The sequence below is a fragment of the Adelges cooleyi genome, unplaced genomic scaffold, assembly GCF_023614345.1.
Source record: "Adelges cooleyi isolate 19-005CV unplaced genomic scaffold, UGA_ACOO_1.1 ACOO_flye_CR_arks_rails_tigmint_CR_PRNA_21, whole genome shotgun sequence".
Lineage (NCBI taxonomy): Eukaryota > Metazoa > Arthropoda > Insecta > Hemiptera > Adelgidae > Adelges > Adelges cooleyi.
Window position 1 is genome coordinate 6,798,967 of NW_026095871.1, and position 19,779 is coordinate 6,818,745.

Here is a 19,779-nt window from a genome sequence, read left to right on the forward strand (position 1 = left end):
AAAGGTGTATATTCGCCTTCTCCAGCCAAATCTTATATAAATAAAAGTCCCACAAAGAGCCAATCAAAATAGGGTCTCTCTTGTACAATGAGATTATCGATTTACTAACGTTATAACCACGAATTTCTTCTATCAGGCTTGACCAATTTTTCATTTCATTAAACTTATCGGCCATTACCATCATATGCGTAATTACTTCATTCAAGTATTTGCATTTTACGACAGAATGGTCCACGTCGGTAACTGTAAAAAAAAACCATATGGTTTGTTAATATTTTATTTTTGGTAAAAATGTATGCATATAATACATATTTCCTAAGAGGAGCCCGGGTGAAATAATGTAAAAAGTTTTTCTTTTAAATTCCTAAGGACAAACATAACAATTTATGAAAAATTACCTGCAGTTGGTGAGTATGGCAATGAGGAAGGTGAAAATGTTGATTCTTCAGACGGTGTTACTGCTGGTTCAACTGAGTTATTCGTGTCTGTAAAATAGAATCTTTGTACCGGGTTGGGTCAGGAACCACTTATTATGCTTCATGCCTCATTCAGAAACTGGCCAAGTATTAACCTAACGGCCCATATTTTACGGTTAGGTTTTTTTTGGGGATTACTATTACTATTATTTATTATAACTGGATGGCATTTTTTTATTTCTAGTTTTTCTTTATATCGTGTGTAGTACAAAACTAAAGTCTGAATATAAACACTAAAAAAAATCTGCCTTGACCCAAATGCAATAACAAGTTCTTTAACACTAAGATAAATTTAAATTTACAAATAACATAGTCTTTATATATTATCATGTTTTCCGGCTGAACTTACACATTTCTGTCAGATAGTGATTATATCGACCAATCGACGTTGAATACAATTTACTTGGACTTATGAAATGGAGGTAAATGTGGATTTGAAGCTTAGCCACCCGATCCGCGTAAAACTCAACTAAACGGACATATTTAAATTGCTGTCAAGGATGTTTTGATAGTCCGAAAAATAATGTAATTACCAAAAAAAAAGTCTTAACTACTGAACTTATAATTACACACCACAGTTTAAGTTAAGATTTTGTAAGCATTTGCCTATACTTTACTCCTTAAAAATGGACGGCGTGGCGTCCTCGTAGTAACTAATGTTATAATCTTTTGACTCTTCAGTTGTAAAAACCTCAAAGCCAAAAAAATTATAATAATTTGATATCTAAACTTAAATAAGTGTTAAAAGGACTAGTTTTCAAGAAGACAATTTAAAAAAGCTAAATAAATCACAACCCGTAGGTATAAAAATTAATATAAATATCAAATCACCCAATTTGCCTATGGTATGATGAACAGTCGTTGACACAATTTAGAAGTCATTTATTTTGGACAAGATTACGTTTGACAATTTCGTATACACCATTATATAATTTTTCAAAAGTAAATAAATAGATAACAATTTTTTTCTGATTATATAAAATGATGATATTAAAATTATCCGTCTAATATAATAATACAGGAAAAAGAAAATTTAAAAATTAATCTCAAAACAAAATGCATAATATACAAATTACAATGACTACTTTTCAAGACTAGAATTACATATCACAAATGTTTAACAGAGGTCATAGTGGTTTTTAAAAAAAAACTCGCCACATGTATCATCACACGGGTACGTGCATTTTGAATACGCTTTTGGACACCAGTCTAGCATGTCTTGATTTCATGTGCCTGTCAAAGTCTCTCTTGCGCACTAAAATTTTACCGCAACAGTCGCACCTGAACGCAACAAAAGTACTTTAATGTAACGGCTTCGTTTACGCGAATACATTGTGTATTAAATCTAGAATTTTTTCATACCTGTACGGCGTGTCTCCTTCGGCGTGCAACCTAACGTGCTTGTTGAGGTTACTCGGATCGCCGAACGGTCGAAAACAGTACTTGCATTTTAACGGTTTGAATCCGGTATGTGTCCTAAAACATTCGGTACTACAGTGAGACGGTAATTATTTAAATAGTTTTGTTGATCGAGTGCAATTCGGGATGTTAATAATTGTTAGTGTTAAAATATATTAATAATTACCACCTACCTTATGTGAATTTTAAGACCGTACTTCCTGGAGTACACTTTGCCGCAGTAAATGCACAAGTGGCCTTGCTCGGAGTGGCCCAGATTGCTGACGATCGTCTCCATTTCGGCGAACCGCCTGTCGAACATGGCCGTGCCCGCGTTACTTGCGTCCGGCATCATGGGCGTCCGGTTGTCGATGGCCGGCGGAGGCGTTGCCACCAGACTGGTGGACGACGAAGCGGGCGAATACGGCCGGAATGCCGATTCCGATGACGTCCTACACGACTCTGGGGTCAGGCTAAACCGGAACGAGCCTTCCTGCACAATGCGGTCCTCGTCCTGCACCAGCCTGGACCACAGCTTGGCGCTGGGCAGCTTACCGCAATCCAACGCCATGTGGATTTTTAAAGGATTCGGTTTTTCGCAAGTATAGCCGCACACGTGACAAACGTATTTTCTCTCGTCTGTGCGTAACAACAACCATATATTATTGTTATTATTGTTATGGTGTAATCGGTAATAAGTAATATTACTATGTATAACTATAGCATTTGCCCATTTATTTTAATATATAATATATTAGAATGTGTATTTTTTTACTATGTAAACTTTAAATCTAAGACTATATTGATAATGCTTGTATATGTATTTAAAGGGAATTTTTTTTTTCTAGTCCCTCTCTTTTTTCATTCGTAGATCCACCCCCGTACTTAGTGTATTTCAGCTTGATAACTATTGGACATTCTCACCTCTGATGTTGACGGGCGTGAGAAAAGGCACGTGGAGCATTAGCTGTAGGTCGGGCGGGAACCACATCTTAAGCGGTTGTCCGGGTGTCACCACTGTGGTGGTGTACAAGGCGATTGTGCCCGCGGTCAGCAGGCTGATGCGACAGTTGTACGCGTGACAGTCGTCGGCTAACGGCACGGACAGTATCCAACAGCTACAACCCGCCACTGTACAGCCGGCCCCTTCCGCACACATGAGTTGTCCCATCTTGTCCACAGACAACACCATCTGAAAGCACACCACTTGTGTTAATAAAAACAATCGTTCAACACCTTATATAACACATTGTGTACGACTATGCCCATTTTTCAATCCACGTGCCTACTATAGGAGATGCCTATTGCCTAGTTCTTTTTGAAAGACCATTGCACATTGAAGTAATAATGTATCACTGGAGATGATCGACACGACAATTAGTTAACAATATCATTTACACTTTTAAAATACACGGAAGTTATAATTGAGTACTATAAAAAAAATTGAAATTAAAATTAAAACTAGGTTATCAAATATTAATAGATTATACAACGGAATAAGTACTTGGTACATAGAAGCAATGACGCAACATGCAAAAATGTATGAAGCAATTTTTCAAGTTTTAATTCTTCTCAGTCTAAGAAACAAGCTACATTATATTTAATAATTACATTAACACAAACCTATACAAAAGATTTCCGAGTTTTTGAGAGTCAATGTTTAATAGGTAATTTAAAAATTACCTAATAAAAACCTAATAGAACATACTGTGTCTGTTACAAGTTACTCTTATTAGTTGATTCTAGAATTCTTATATGTTAATCTGTTGGGCAATAGCTGTAATTAGAATTTGAAATAATTCCGAAAAATGTTTAAATAAAAAAAATTACCAACAAGGATAAATCTTAGTTTGAAATTTAAATTAAGGTCAAATCTCGCAGTCTTTAGCTGACGGTGTGCGCAAAGAGAGGTTATTTATAGAATATTTGTCTTTAAAAAACCAAAGTAAATCTATTGCGGATAAGCTTTGGCTATTGTTTTTCATTGGTAAAGTTAAAAAAAATGTTGATGCGTTGACCGTGCTTTTGCTTACTTTTCTGCGCGAAGCGGCGCCGTCGTAAGGTGTTCCGATGTTGTCTTCCAGGTGGCCGAGCATATCGGCGACTTCGACGGCCGCGGTTCCACAGTCGGGCGGCAGAAACGTGCCGGCCACGCATCTCCTGATCTTGTTGGCTGGTTCCATGTGGACACAGTGCTGCAGTGGGCGATGAGCTCGTCGGGAGACCTGCTCGCTGGTTCGGCCGGTGGGCAAGTGCAACCTGTTTTGTTGGGGGCGCGGGCTCGAGCCTCCGGTGGCCGCGATGAGGGTGGAGCGACTATTACAACAAAAGCCCTCGTGTACCACCTTGCGCCCGGTCGTCGGGGGATGCGTTGCAGCCGCAGCCGATGGCCCCTCACCGCACCGCTGGCGTCCCCAAACTTTTTTTTCTCCTTCTACATAGCGTTTAAATAGGAAAACATACATTTTGTATTAAATTAATATACATATACATTATACATTTTCGCTTTAATTGATCTGTGATTCGTCAACCCTTGTTGGACGGGTCCGGGCAGTGGGGTGAACCGACAATATGAACTAACGGGGAGGAAAAAAAAAAAAAATATATATATATATATATAAAAATATACCTCTTCTCAGCTTTTCAAGCTTGTCGTGAACCATAAAAATGAATCTTATAAAAGAAGATAACATTCTTACATTATGTCTCACTTATTGAAAATTTCATTACCAGTTCATAACGTTTTTAATGTCTTTGTATACCTACAACTTTTATTTTTCTATTAATAGGAAGCCACACAGCACCAATTTCAGTTAATTAGATAATTTCTCACGACGTCCACCTTTATTCTATATGTAGCAGTCGATAAGTTTCCATATGACTTAAATTATTATTTTTTTTTTTGTTTTGCTAAATTCAATAGCTTTATTTTTATGAATCGTTCCACATTAATAACTTTGATAAAAACTTATTTAGTTACAGTAAAAAATGCGCCGACGATGTACGGCTTATAATATTGTTTTTTAAATTCAAACTAAATTTATAAGATACTATCCGGCCAATAATAAGTAAAAAACGTTAAAAGTAGACTAATAAAGTAAAAAAAAAAAAAATCAAATTATCATTAGGATATTCCTTATTACTGGTACATTATCATACTGGTACATATTTGATTTATTTACTGCCAATTTTTAGTTTAAAAAAAATTTGTAGGTACGATTTTGTTGTGTTATTTAAAATGCTTAACTTACCTCAACTTCCTCTCACGTTGACTAAAAATTTAATTTAATTCAACCAATCTTTTGGTTTTATGCGTTTATAGCCATAAATAGGGAAATAATTATTTAAAATAAATTATGTATAAAAAGCTGGCTGTGAGTTATCAATTTAAGTAATATTCTATTTGTTATTTATAAATGTATTAAAATAACAATAACATAAAATGTAAATAAATAATTGTATTTCGGAGTTGTTTTTTTACTTCTTTTTTGCCACAATATGCATTGAAACAGTGTACGGTTGTTAAACGAACACGGTTGTTCAAAACATCAACTGTACACAATAATGTAAATATTTTAATCGAGTGACGTCATTATTCAACTTTACCATTAAATGGTGGCAATACCCACAAGTATATTTTGTATGTAGAGTTTTCTCATCCAAAAGAATTATTTTTTTGTTTACCCGCAAACCGTAATTCATTTTTTTTTCTATTCAATTTGCCAACTAGACTGTGTCTTTTATTGTAAAACAACAATCACGAATTGTAATTATTTTCGGGGCTCTGGGAAAATTATAGGTAATTTTATCTGTGCAGAATATGAGCGTGCAAACAATTTAATGGCAGCTATTAAAAAAAAGAAGCGTTCCTTCTTAAGTATATCACTACCGAGTGGAATTATGTAAATTTTTTTTATTAAACCTGTCAAAATGTGTAATTTTTTTTTGTATTTTACAATAATTTACATAGACACCAAGCATATACCCGGCACTTTATTTGTTTGACAAAGTTGTGTTGATTTTACCGTTAAGCCGTGTATCGCGTGTAAACGCGGTAAAAAAACCAAAAAAAAACATCTTTTGCAAAACTCAAAAGCCGCACATAATCTCCTTGTGCTTGCCGGTCTGAATATATGTATGTATGTGAATCACATTAATAATAACAACTAATCAGGGTTGACATAAAAAAGCCAGGGTTGTTTTTTCAGGTAAAATCCCGCTAAATTAACATAATAGAAAAATAGATACTCGGAAAAGGACCGGTTTTCTGTATTTAAATAAAACAAATAACATCAAATTGAAATTTTCAAGGAGATGAAAAAAAAATCGAAAGCGTGACTTTAACGATGTTGTTTACTAACTAAATCAAATATTAATTCTATATATATAATCGTGCCATATGATAAGTTTGCGTAGCATCATCGCTGGCATCTTTAAACGTGTAAGTTGAAACGTCGGATTTCTCAATGTTTATACAATTTTAGTAGTGTCTCCTATTGGAATTAAAATGTTTGAACATGCTAAACAAATTGTCAATTATTTGTACCTCAAATTTATAGTAGTTTTTAGGAAATATTATATTGTTCACTATAATTCTATACCAAATAATTGAATGTGTATAGCTCGATGTAAGTGTATTTGACTTGTTGTTTGACAGAGATTAATGAATAGGAAAAAATTCTTGATTTGACATGTTTTTAGGACAACTGTCCATATGTATTTAAAGAATTTTTCACATTGAGCAATAACACTATAAATAAACCAATATATACTTGGTAGTTCATAAATATATTTTTTTCCTTTTAGGTCGATTTTTTTTATTAAAAAAAAAAAATGACCAAATATAGATTAAATTACATATCCGACTTTCATTTTTGCCACCAATGCAATATATAATATATTATTTATCATTTGTATGTTTTACTAATACTGTTCGAGCGTATCTAGCCAAAAGTGACATATTATACTGGTTTTGTATTTATGGTGTACCTACTTGATATTGTAGTCCATCAGTAGAACGACTGACAAATGACAGTATTGATTCGCAATACGTGTCTGATTATTTTCTGTTAATTGACATTTTCAATAAAAAACAATAGACAAAACATTGCAAAACCCAAAAAATGTACTAATAATTTTAACCTGAAAGTCTAAATAAAAAAAAATGTATTATATTATGTACAATATTTATTTGTTAATAATTTATAAAAAATAAAGTTAACACTTCTTTAAAACAAAACACAAATGAAACAAATATTATACAAACAAAATAAATGACAACTTTTTTCTTTTCCATCTGATAATACCTACTAATAATTCCTGTATTATAATTCTCTATTTTAATTTTTTAAAATCTTTTATACTTTCACATTTTATTGCTTTACAGATAGAGACAATTTAAAAAAAAGCAAGCACAGTCCAAACTAGTAGTACAGTATAAACGAAATATAGTCTAAACTACCAAAGTATGAACCAACATACTCTAATCCAAGTACAGTTTGAACTAGCGCAGTCTAAACCAAGTTCGGTATAAACCAGCACAGTAAGTAATTACCAAAGTGGGGTCAAGTATCCACAGATTGGCTTCGAAGCGTTTTCTTGAATGGGGTTTTATAATTTCTCCATAAAGCCTAATTTCGAGTACACGATACAAGTACTGTAAATCCCATCAAAAGTTTGTAATGGTAAAACGAGGCTCCTGGCTTTAATCTTGTGGTACGGATAAACTAAGATTAAGGGATTCACGGATTAAGGGCCATGCCTCATGAATATTCGATACAATTTTTGACTGGATCGGACCATTTTTTGCTAAGATATGGCAAGTATTAAAGTTGAAAGTTGAAATACCGGTAATTTTTTTTTTCTTTTCTTCTCGGTTTCGTGGGTGAAGACAATACTAATTATTCAATAGTCAACTAAGAAAATGAGAAGATATTTTGGTTTACTGTGATACTTGTGTTTCCAAAGTCGATTTAGATCCAAATTTGTACGCTATATTTTTTAGATAGAGTACTACCCGAGGAGACCTCTACTTTTATATGTTGTTAGTGGGCCTAATTATTTTATTTTATTTTGCGTTTTGGGGTGGGAGGGGGAGGGTGTCGATATGAGCATCCTCGTCAAGCACATCATCTGCTATTCGGACAACACTGCAAGGTGTAACCCGCCGGCCGGATCCTCTCAAAGCCGTCCTCTCTCGTTCCGGCCAGACACGTCGCGGATTGACATGATAGTGAACGACAAGTGCTGTTGACGGTCCACGATCGCCGATTTAAAGGTGTAATAATCCCTTTTGCCGAACGGATCAACTTTTTTTCGGGCCACTCGACGGATAAAAAAAAAATCAAAAACCTATGTATATAATACAAGAACACACGGCGCTACCCCATTGGAGTGTATTACACGCGTTCGGCATGGATCATACGAGGCGCAAATCTCTCCCCTACACGTGGGCAAGTCGGGATCGAGGGTCGAAGAGCCACACACACAATACCGTCGATCCGGGCCGGGTTCATCCCCGGCAACAGACTTAATGTCCGCAATTAGATTTCCATTGAACCGATTTTTTTTTTGTTGTACGGTGTGTGGTGACAACAACCACCGCTCGGTTTAATATAATATAATAATATTATAATGAAATCGATCGGCCTCCCCATCGTATAAAAATATATATTACCCGGCGTGTAAGACTGCAACAAAAACACATTGTACTGCGGCCTTATTCAATATACCGCACATATTTTCTATGTCTAGTACAACATTATATTATTATTATAATACTCGCCCAGTTTGGTAAATTAACGCGTTTAAGATGACAAACGATTGCACAGCGTTTAAATCTGAGGCAATCGCAAATTAATACAATTTAAACGTCTGATTATTAATTATAATAGAATTTTTAAAATGACGCGTTAGATGTAGTTGGCAATTATTATTGTTATATTTTTTAAAGCGCTGAGGATCATACGAGTAGTAGTGGTGATATTAGGAAAAAAAAATTGTTAATTTTGCTTATAATGGTATTTTAGAAATTAGAAATATAGTAGGCTACAGACATTTCCTGTTTTTTTCTTAGCAAGATTGATTGAAATAATCTCGGATTACCTACTAAAGTTAATAAACTAGAGCCATCAAAAGTTACCCCGATTAATGAACACACTATTGGATGATCCAGGAGTTAATAAAACCGTTGACTTGAACACTGCACTTGTGGCAGTTGTTTGTTCCGTTTGTCAATGGCGTGCACACGTGTCTTGGTACAGCGCACGTGCCGGTTTTGCAGTGTGATGGTAGTAATTATACACTTGTCGAGCTAACAATAGTGTATTACATAATGGCAGTAATTATGTTCCTAAACGCGAGTCTTATCGATATCGTTTTTAAATGGTGTGGAATTTTTAAGACTTCAAAAATAGTAGTTTAAATACAATCTTACAACACATTCTTAAGAGCACCCCCGCAAGCACGGTATTACTTCTTGACATTTGCTAATTGACAATTCGGTAGTTACAAATACAATAAAGGCTTAAACCGACGATTAAATTAATTATCCAACTCTTACAAGTCTTACAAGTTACAATCGCTATGTTAATCAATTTCCAATTAAACTCTTTTGACGCTGCTGCTAATCGGGTCATAGAGGCGAACAGCACACACACAATATAGAAAATCATTTGATCCTTATCGAGTGTCCGTGTATCACCGCCGGAAAACCCGTGTAGGGGTGCATGTGTTTTCAGGCCTTTAATTGAGTAATCTGTATACAAAGGTACAGGTGGTTTTTTTGCGAGCCGCAAGGGCGCGACGCTCGAATGCATAGCAAGTGGGCGGCAATGGACAATAGAATAGGCTTTTTTTATACATACATAAATATAAATATCGGATGAATGCAAATCGCATTTGAATAAAAGTTTGATACGACCGACGATATTATCATCGTCGTGCAGCTGCACCGACCCCGTATGTACACGCGTGTCAATATAATAATATGTAAAATATGACCACAGATTCATAGCTGTGTTTTGTCTATAGAGACGACGGTGTAGCCCGGTAAATACATGCTGTAAATTGTATAAGTATTACTCTAACTTCGTGGCAGCGATGTGACCGGAATCCGGAAGTATGAAATACTAAAAATGTATAACCTACTGCTCTTGTTTTGGAATCGCCCAAGAGCCCAATGAGTGGTCTATATTGATTCAGCCGCGCCGCGGGGACGCGCTTTCTGATGGGGAGAAACGTATTGTTTAACTTCCACTGTGGGTCTTTAATAGCACTCGGATTGCAGCAATATTGTATCACGCGCTAAAACAACTATAACATAATGTATACTCTATATCGAAGGGCTGGCCGGCCACCGCATTAGGGACGATGTGTAACATCAGAACAGCTTTTTCACTTTCACCATCGCTTCCAGGTGTTTTAATGTTTGCGTTCATCTAGTTACCATTTGCGTTGAAATTCAAGCACTATGATATTATTTTTGGGTATATTGAACGTATATGTATATATATATCTATATATATATATAGTTTTGAAGCGGCCAAACAGCTATTATTTAATGATAAGAACGGTGACATTTTAGTTTAAAACATAAATAATATATAGTCGGCAGTCTTCGAAGAGATCAAACACCAGAGACGGGTCTATTACCTATTGTATCGTTAGGTCTGAGGCGAATTTAAGATTTTGTAAATTGTAACGGTCCAGGCACACGTGTATCCCGAACTACCCTAACTCCCTTCTTTTAAATATTGTAAAAAAATATTAAATTAAATAAGCGAGTTACCAAATGGTCCATGTTTTAAAATCGCATCATAGCTAAACAGTCATTCTAATCAGGATTTGTTTTCGGGAAGGTTGATAGTTTAAGATTATGAGTATTATTAACATTTGTTTTCTCATTATTATTAAAACTAAAAAAAAAATGCCCTAATTTTTGAAACAAAATATATTGTCTGATGGTTAGATTATGCTAAAATTAGGTTACTATAAAATCATGTTATTAGCTCTCTTATGGTAGTCAATCCGAGTTTTAAACCCGTTTAAAAACTTTGTATACCTACTACTGTTTTTTAAAAATGTATTTTTATTTTTCAAATTGTACAAATTATGCTCATCGGTACAATTGAAAAATATTAGTAATATTTTTCAGAGTCAGTAATAATTGAGTCCCAGAAACGTGTAGGTACGTTAGTCATTTGTGTAGCTTTCCAAAAATGGGTTCCAGCTAAATGAAAATAACAGGGCAACACAAAACATACAGCCATAGTACCTATAGAAACGAAACGGTTAGAATTGACGGGTAGAAAAAAAATATACATTATTCATTAATTATCATTATATCTGCGCTGTTTTAGGCGACTTTTGTATTTTATTTACAACCGTACGATTAATATAAACTAAACGTCGTTTCCTGTTCGCAAAATTCACCCTTACGACCATTGCAGCAGTGTAAAGCACGCATTAAATATATATATAAATATATAATGTTAAGACTTGATCTGCTGACAAATGACGAATATTGTATACCTATAATGTTGCGCGTACCGGACGTGTCGGCGGAAATTCATCAATAAGGATAATGTAGCACAATAACAATATAATAATAATATAAGAACACACAAAACGGTGTCGTCGAAGAACATATTATACTATTATAGTGGGGTCAGACCGAAAAGGGTTTGCCGGAGGCGGCCAGGGACTCGTTCAAGTGCTCCAACGAGGATTAACCATAACCAATGTTTACCGAACGGATTTGAACGCGGACAAAAGTTTTTCCTCGATTGTTACAGCTGCCCGACATGCAATGCAAATCCTTTGGCGAGGGTTTTTCTACATGTTATACACAGTTGCCGGAAATCCGAGTGCATTTAATGAACCGGAGTTTAGCCAACGGCAAAACGCGTTATAGAGAGAAAAAAAAATACTATAACGCAGTGCTTAAGTGATTAGACAACAAAAATGTAGTCAATAGCGAATCGGATAGGTTTTAATTTTGAAAATGATTACCAAAGCACGAGCATGCTACAAATTGCATTAATTATGTTTATTGTTTTTTTGCTAAATTGCACTACAGAGGAATTTATTACTACAGTATACGTATATGGTTGCAAGTATATCCGTTCATAATTATTATTATTATTCAGTCAATTCGACTTAATATTATATTGGCGGTACGGTCACTGACTTTTAGTGATGTTAGTGCGGCTTTAATAAGATTTCTGTAATACGATCATATTGCATGTTACCTATTTAAACTAATATCTTTATTTTTTTTTTTTGTAATATTCTGCTTGAGTGACACGAATTCAAGTTAGCGGTTGTACTACAAAACTAATATTTTCATAAGCAATAAACGTAACTCGATATCACATCGTCGTTACATAATTTCTTTCAGATGAATCCTATAGCGTATGACAACTATATTCGACTTACAAGTTTCAACAAATCATAGTTTACCTACACTATTTACACACATCTTGCGGTTACTCCTATTTGATGAATAGATTGACTGGTCTGCCCCAAATCATAATTTGTTATTGTCTCGTTAGTATATTATTAGTTAAAACATGAAATTAGTGATAATCATATATTTGATCTTTCTATTGGTCGTTATACGCTAATGGCGATGGCTAGTTAACAGGTGACGACACTGAAGCCTATTGTCTAAGTCATAATTAAGATTAGATACTTAGTGTACGTTATAGACCCTCTACTACAGGACACAGGATTTACTATAACGGCAATCAATAAAATTAGATTAAATAAAACATAATTTCTGGCCTGTTTGGTAAATAATAGGTATGATATATTTTGTTTGTCATAATCAATAGTTTTTATAGTATTTGTTTTTGCAACATTGCGTTGTACTCTCTCATATAAGATTTGTTAGCAGCAGATAAGATGGGTAAGAACTGCTCAATTATTAACAAACTGCATACAAACTTTCTTACGAAAGCACATAACAGCGGTGATGATTTCTTTGAATGAAACGATTGTGATGCTCTTTAGCCGACCATAAGTCAAGCGAATTTAATCATAATGTTTCAAACTTATATACCGTGGAATATTGTGTTTATGACGGTGAACTAATTAAGAAGTATTATAATCTGGTTCTAGGTAAACTACCCTTCGTCAGTGTAAGGACTGACCAAACCTCTGCTTCGAATTCCAATCACAAGCGAATGTGGCATGTGGAAAAAAAGGCGCATGCTGACAGCAATGATAAAAGTGAAATAACACATTACAGAGCATCTGTATGTTTATTTATGTACCTATACTTTTATAAGATATGTGAATAATAATTGACCACGAATTCATTTAATGGCGATTTTAATTTTGCAGCTTTTTGTTGACGGAATGTGTTATTTATCGTCGTAGTGTTTATCAGAAAAACTGGCAATGACCGAAGATTCTGAACGTTACTTTAACACCACGGAATGGTTAAGTTCTTTTGTCTACACGTAAAACCAAAATCATGTTCGGTAGTCGTGTAAGGTATTTTGTGAAGATAAAAAAAAACCGTTAACGGTAATGTTAATTTGGCACATTTCTTTATTACAACTGGAAACTATTATCATATGTACTTTTTTGTACTCAAAACGTTGTTGTTTTATTATTAAAAAAAACGTTGAAAACGCCTATTTAAAATGAGCTTAATATGTTGGCACTCGCATGGAATAACATTAATTGAAAATGTTACATAATTACGGCGTGCACGCTTTGCAATGAGCGGCATATTGTTTTGATTTGAACTATCATAATTCATTAATATTTAAAAAACAAATTTAATAGTTTTTCCTCCTTTGTGACGTGCGGTAGCCAAGAATGTGTTTCTCCAAACGAAAAATATAATCTTTTTAATCACACAAAAACCGACTCAGAACTATTTTAACTAGATTTTCATTACAGACATGTTAATTAAGATAACCATTTTAATTGTATCTATCAAAATTCAACACGGTCTAAATTGACCATTGTTACTATATTGTACGATGTGTATGCCCGAAAGGAGACCAGTCTGTTGTATAATTTGCCAAATTTATACATATGTATATTGTGTTTAAAATGAGATAACAACTCAGAATTTTAATTTTTACATACAATCATATAATGGTGTATTACATAACTAATTATATATAGTTGAATAATCTTTCAAGGCTAGCGTTTTGTTTCATTGAACGTCCACATTTTATTATTTTATCACCAGTCAATTTTATACTCACAATTCGAAAGGTAAGTATTAATTTAAAAAAAAAACAATAATATTAGCTATAGAAATTAAACAATTCAACTGATTTGCAACACGAAGAAACATTTTTAAATGTCTAAAACTTAACATTCCAAATGATGTACTTATGATAATTTATTTCACGTTGTACACGTGTTTAGCTTGAACATGTTTTTTAAATTTAATTTTCTAAAAATTATCATTAACAGATTTGCCAGGAATTATTTAGATATTTGTTGTATTATTTGCCTCTTCTTGGAGAACAAGTTATTATGCAAGATCCGCGCTAACCGCAAATGAAAAAAACCGGTTAATTTTCGTACCACGTTGACGCACTTATTCTTATTGTAGGCACGATTCTTGCTCACAACATAACACATTGAGTACCCGTGGATGTATCTGTATACTACTGTCTCTGCAATAAAACTGATTTTAGTGAACAAGACATTTTTTAACGGTATTCCAGCGTTTAATTTTTTTTTCAACAAATACCATCTAAAATTTAACTTGTCAATTTTTTTAAAATTTCATTTTGCTATAAAGAAAAAAAACTATAATTTCTAGTGACGATACACAATAATTCTGCATATTAAAATAATTATAATAAAAATGGTAAGTACATAACATGCATAGTTTCTTTATCGCGTTAAATGGGTTAATTTGATTACCGTCTCTCAGATTTAAGGATTGTTTATTTATAGAATGTAGTATGTGTATGTCTCACACGAAATATGAGAAATTACTATTTATTCGGTTTTGAGAATTTATTTCGGTATAATAATAATCATAGTAAATTTACCTAATAATAATGACCAATGAGACTTTGAGAATTTTTATGGTATATTTTAAGTAAGTAAAATATAATTTCTTAAATGGAAACCATATGTGTTAAAATATACCAACGCGTACTTGGTAGGTACATAATATGTCGCAATAAATATCTGCCAGAAACGAGTGCCTACGTCTTCTTCATTATTTAAGAACATTTAAATATTGTATACCTCTTTTTTGAACCGGTCTTCAAAATGTGGCTTCATTCGTGATATCCTTGGTCGCACCTTTTTTAATAATTGTTTTTATTTTTATTATTTCCAAAAGCTCTGAATCGGAGAAATAAAACTGCCCCCAACTTATTATCGATTGCGATCATTTTTTTTTTTTTTTAAGCATTCAGGAACAATAGTTTCCGTATTCTGTTTGCATGCACTACCAGGAAATCAGAATATTTTTAATGGGTCAGGAGTAACACTCGTGTTACACGGTGATTAATAAACATAGATAAGTTTTGAAAACAGCTAAAATCTCAGATTATTTTAATCGATTCTTTGAATAATTAAATGTAATTTGTAACTTCGATCGACGCGATGAACCATTCAGTATTGTATAAGAGACATTGCTATCGTGTTTGTATTTTGGCAATATATTAATTTTTTTTTATCAAATCGAAGTGATTTACCTAATGCAAATAGTTTTACCACTTCAGCTATCGCTTGTTCGCGGTTTTATTTTATTATTTATTTGTTTTTAGCTCGAGTAATATTGTAATAAAAAAATCATAAATATTGTGTATCTATCTAATAATAATTAATCATTCGTTTTCTAAATAATTAATGATTATAACACTAGTGTAATAATTATCAAAGCTACTACTATGAAATAGTGAGTTTTAACGGTAAGAAGTGTAATATATAATGTAATTATAGCTTGTTGATGTTTTTGATCTATAGACAATGAGTTTTGCGTGACACGAGTTAGAAGCTACGTAGACGCTCTATTGAAACTAAATCAAGTGTCACTTAGATGGTATCAAATTAGAGATACATGAAAGGGGATCTAGAGTTCAATAATTGCGATGAATATGACCGACTTCTCGAACGGGGAGTGGACGATAAAAAGGCTTGTCGCAAACAAATCCTGGCCGCATTCTTGGGTGAGTCTTAATAATTGATACAATACACTCTTACCTGTTATCATTAATAACGTGCATTTCTTAGCCTCCCTGATGTCATTCTCGTCGGGCACGGTGGTCGCCGGATGGACGAAAACGACGAGCTACAAAAACGACGACGGGCTGACAATCATCACCCAAACGGAGACGTCGTGGATTGTCTCTTCGTACGTTTTAGGCGCACTCATAGGCGCCCTTCCGGCCGGCAGGTTATCCCACAAGTACGGCCCCAAGAGATTGCTGCTTTGGCTCGCCGTGCCCATGACGGTCGGTTGGCTTTTGCCTTTGGTCGACATAAACAACGTGAGTACCTACTCATGTCGGGTTTTCACGGTCTTCGTGACAACTTCGTGGGGAATATAATTATTTTGATTTTTTTCCAAGGTGTTGTTCATATGTATCGGACGATTCACGTGCGGCCTATCCTTGGGAGCCACGACGGTAGTTCTGCCTTTGTACGCGGGCGCCGTCTCCTCGGACACACTTCGCGGTCGTACCGGAGTCTTTTTGGACTTTATGATGTGCGCGGGCATACTGTTCGCCTACGTGACCAGGTCTTGGCTGCCCGGATTCCGAGAGTTCCACATCGTGTGCTCGCTGATACCCATCGCCTTTGCCGCGGTGTTCAATTGGATGCCCGAGTCTCCGTCTTACCTGTACTTTGTTGGCAAATACGAAAAAGCTTCCAGGGCAATGAGGTCGGTGTTACCACCATGTGATGTATTTTGTCGCATTACTAAGTAGTATATTATAATATTATGTTGTACGTGTCAACAACAGATGGTTGCGAGGACGAAGTTTCAATATTCGCGAAGAGTTCAACCGGTTGGACAGATCTCAATGGACTAACAAGTCAATAAGCAAAACCAGAATCGACAAGTGAGTTTTTTTACACTATACAAGATTATCGATACCACGTACCTAACCGTGGTCGGAGTGTAATTAATTACAAGATTATTTTCTCAGGAAAGTCATGCACAAGGCGGTAATCATTTCTTTCGGACTTGTGCTCGCCCAAAGGTTGTCTGGTGCCGGCGGAGTGATCCAGTACACGGTCAACTTGTTCGAAATGACCGGCGCGCTCATCGACCCCAACACTGCGTCCATAATAGTAGGAGTGTTTCAATTGGTCGCATCGTGGGTGTCTATTTTGCTTATCGATCGGACAGGCCGCAGGACTTTGTTGCTGATATCGTCGTCGGTCATCACCGTGTGCTTGGCCATGCTCACTTGTTACTTTTACTTACTTCACCGCGGTAGGTTTCCCCTCTCCGGTACAGTTTCTTAAAATCCACACGGTATCTCTAAAAAATTAGGATATCGAAACCGTTTTTGTTTATAATATTGTATTAATGGCAATGTTATTGTATATTTTAGGCGATCTGGCCGACTCTCCATGGAAATACGCTTCCCTAGTGATCGTGTGTGTGTTCATATCGGGTTTCCGATTGGGGTTAGGACCTATACCGTGGTTCATGGTCACTGAACTGATATCGTCAAAGGACAGCGGCCGCGTCCAGTCCGTGATGGCGTCCTTCTCGTGGTTCCTGTCGTTCCTGATCATGAAAACTTTCAAATTTCTAATCCAACAGAACGCTACCGCCCTGTGGTTGTCGTGCACCGTATACTCGGCAGCCGGGCTGGCGTTCATACTGTTTTACGTTCCGGAAACCAACAACAAGAGCCGCGAGCAAATCCAAGCCGAGCTGTCGATCGATTGATTCACATTGGGGGTTTTTTTTTTGTAAAAAATTACAACGGACTACCTAAAAAAGTATTACCTGTCTAAAATCTGCGCAATATATTCTAGATCATACGACATATTGTTATACTTTTTTGTCATTGTTAATAAATGATTTATCAATAATTTTCTAATATTTGGACCATCAGACATAAAAGATAATATATGGACCAACACGCCATATATAAACCAACGTTTGGAGTGACCCCCCCCCCCACCCCAGATTTTTGGGAAATTTTACATAAGAAACTGAATTTTAATAATTTTTTAAAAAAGAAACTCACTTTTGACGACCATTGCCAAAATAGTAAAAAAATTCGAGAACACTTTTTTCGCCATAATAGACATGTAGTGTAATTTTCAAAAAAATCGGAGGGTATTACTCCAAACGATCGTTCATATTTAGTGTTTTTGACCCAATATATACATGTATATATATATATTATGTTGATTAGTGGTTACCTAATAACGATTATGATATTTGTAATTGCCAATTATCATTATAAATAATTATTATTAACGCCGATGTCTCATGTATTACAACACGCAATATACAAAATACTTTTACTAGTATTAATTAATGATTATGTTATTAATTCTTTTTTAATCTTAATTGTCTATATAATTATATATATTATATAATACTATGTAGTGAAAACAAATTGGAACAACTATTACTTATAAGATCATTTCAGTATTATTTAATTGTTTATTTATTAATATACTTTTGATTGATTATTTATCACAACTGATAACAGTCTTTAAGTAATTAACCACTATTGAATATTTTGTTGTTCTCGTATAAATTAATAACTGCAACATATGATGTTAGTGTTGAATGTAAGAATGAATAATATTCAACGAATCAATATGATACGTGTACAAAATAATGATTTTTACTTAAACAATGCCATTTTAATGGACTACATGAAAATTCAGTTCAGTTGTCATTTATACATTATTTTTATTAATTTCATTGACATATTGTACGGCTTGTGGACTTTTTAAAAATGGAATATTTAAAAGTGAAATTTATACATAATCACATGATATTTTTTGTACTTAAAACTGTAGTATAAGTGCCAAACGGTTCGAGGTACATCGAAATACCATACGAAACAAATTGTTTGATGAATAATTTTCTAAAAAAAAACTATCATTTTTTTATAATTTGTTTTGGTTTGTCAGCGTATAACGATAGTGTTCTTTTTCTAAAATACTTAGACTCAAGGGGAGCGATCAACGGTATATTCAATACTTGAAATAAAAATAATAAATGTTAATTTTTAACTGTAAGCGAATAGTTTTAATAATTTAAAAAAAAAATTAAACAAAACACGAGCATTGTTTGTTTTTTCTATAAAAATAACTATTAGACGAAGTAAAAGCTATAACAGCAGATGTTTACATGAATATTGCTATTTGACCACTAACAATAAGCGATGTTAATATTATATTAATAACCGCAAGGTGTCTGCTGAAAGAATATACAGAAGTCAGAAAACGTATCCGACTAAAGTCATCGCTTACAATAATTGTATTCGATAATTAACGATTCATTGTTATAATTGTGTGGCTTGGGTAATGTCAGTTATTACAAAGTTGTGGATACGGCGTTTAATTATGCATAATATATAACGGATATTTTAATAAATGTAGACCAGAATTTTAAATTAGCCCTTCTAGAACCAAGCCGCAGAATTTATATCAGTGATGACGATTATATTGTCATTTTAATATTGTCGTTGTTCATATTTTGTTCGTTGTTATTTTTATGTTTTTTTTTTTTTGACATTTAAATTTAACGGCGACCATAATGCATACGATACGAACAGCCATCGGTAAAGTAACGTGCGTTCACCGTCGTGTAATGGTACAGCTGCACTGGATGCTGTGTGGTCGCGGCTGTTGTGTGGACGTGTTCGCACATTGTGTGTGCTGCTCTCCGCACGGGGATATTTTATTAAGGATATACGATACCAGG

At 34.4% G+C, this 19,779-nt stretch overlaps 2 protein-coding genes across 3 annotated transcripts; one reads left to right on the top strand and one right to left on the bottom strand.

The window, feature by feature from the left end:
• Positions 1-1,500: 1,500 nt before the first annotated feature.
• LOC126834624 (zinc finger protein 699) lies at positions 1,501-4,836 on the bottom strand. The gene is made up of 5 exons (XM_050566699.1): positions 3,908-4,836; positions 2,799-3,066; positions 2,069-2,513; positions 1,839-1,952; positions 1,501-1,757 (listed from the first exon to the last, which is right to left on the bottom strand). Exons 1-5 carry the CDS (start codon positions 4,337-4,339, stop codon positions 1,643-1,645), a joined length of 1,374 nt encoding a protein of 457 aa, XP_050422656.1. The 5' UTR covers positions 4,340-4,836; the 3' UTR covers positions 1,501-1,642.
• A 9,629-nt stretch (positions 4,837-14,465) lies between these two features.
• Positions 14,466-18,467, top strand: LOC126834820 (facilitated trehalose transporter Tret1-like). Of its 2 annotated transcripts, none has more exons than XM_050567002.1 (7): positions 14,466-14,718; positions 15,834-16,036; positions 16,101-16,357; positions 16,439-16,752; positions 16,835-16,933; positions 17,021-17,310; positions 17,432-18,467. In XM_050567002.1, exons 2-7 carry the CDS (start codon positions 15,928-15,930, stop codon positions 17,773-17,775), a joined length of 1,413 nt encoding a protein of 470 aa, XP_050422959.1. In that variant the 5' UTR covers positions 14,466-14,718; positions 15,834-15,927; the 3' UTR covers positions 17,776-18,467. The 2 variants fall into 2 exon arrangements, with proteins under 2 accessions (XP_050422959.1, XP_050422960.1); XM_050567003.1 differs by lacking the exon at positions 14,466-14,718 and adding an exon at positions 15,681-15,765.
• Positions 18,468-19,779: the final 1,312 nt, after the last annotated feature.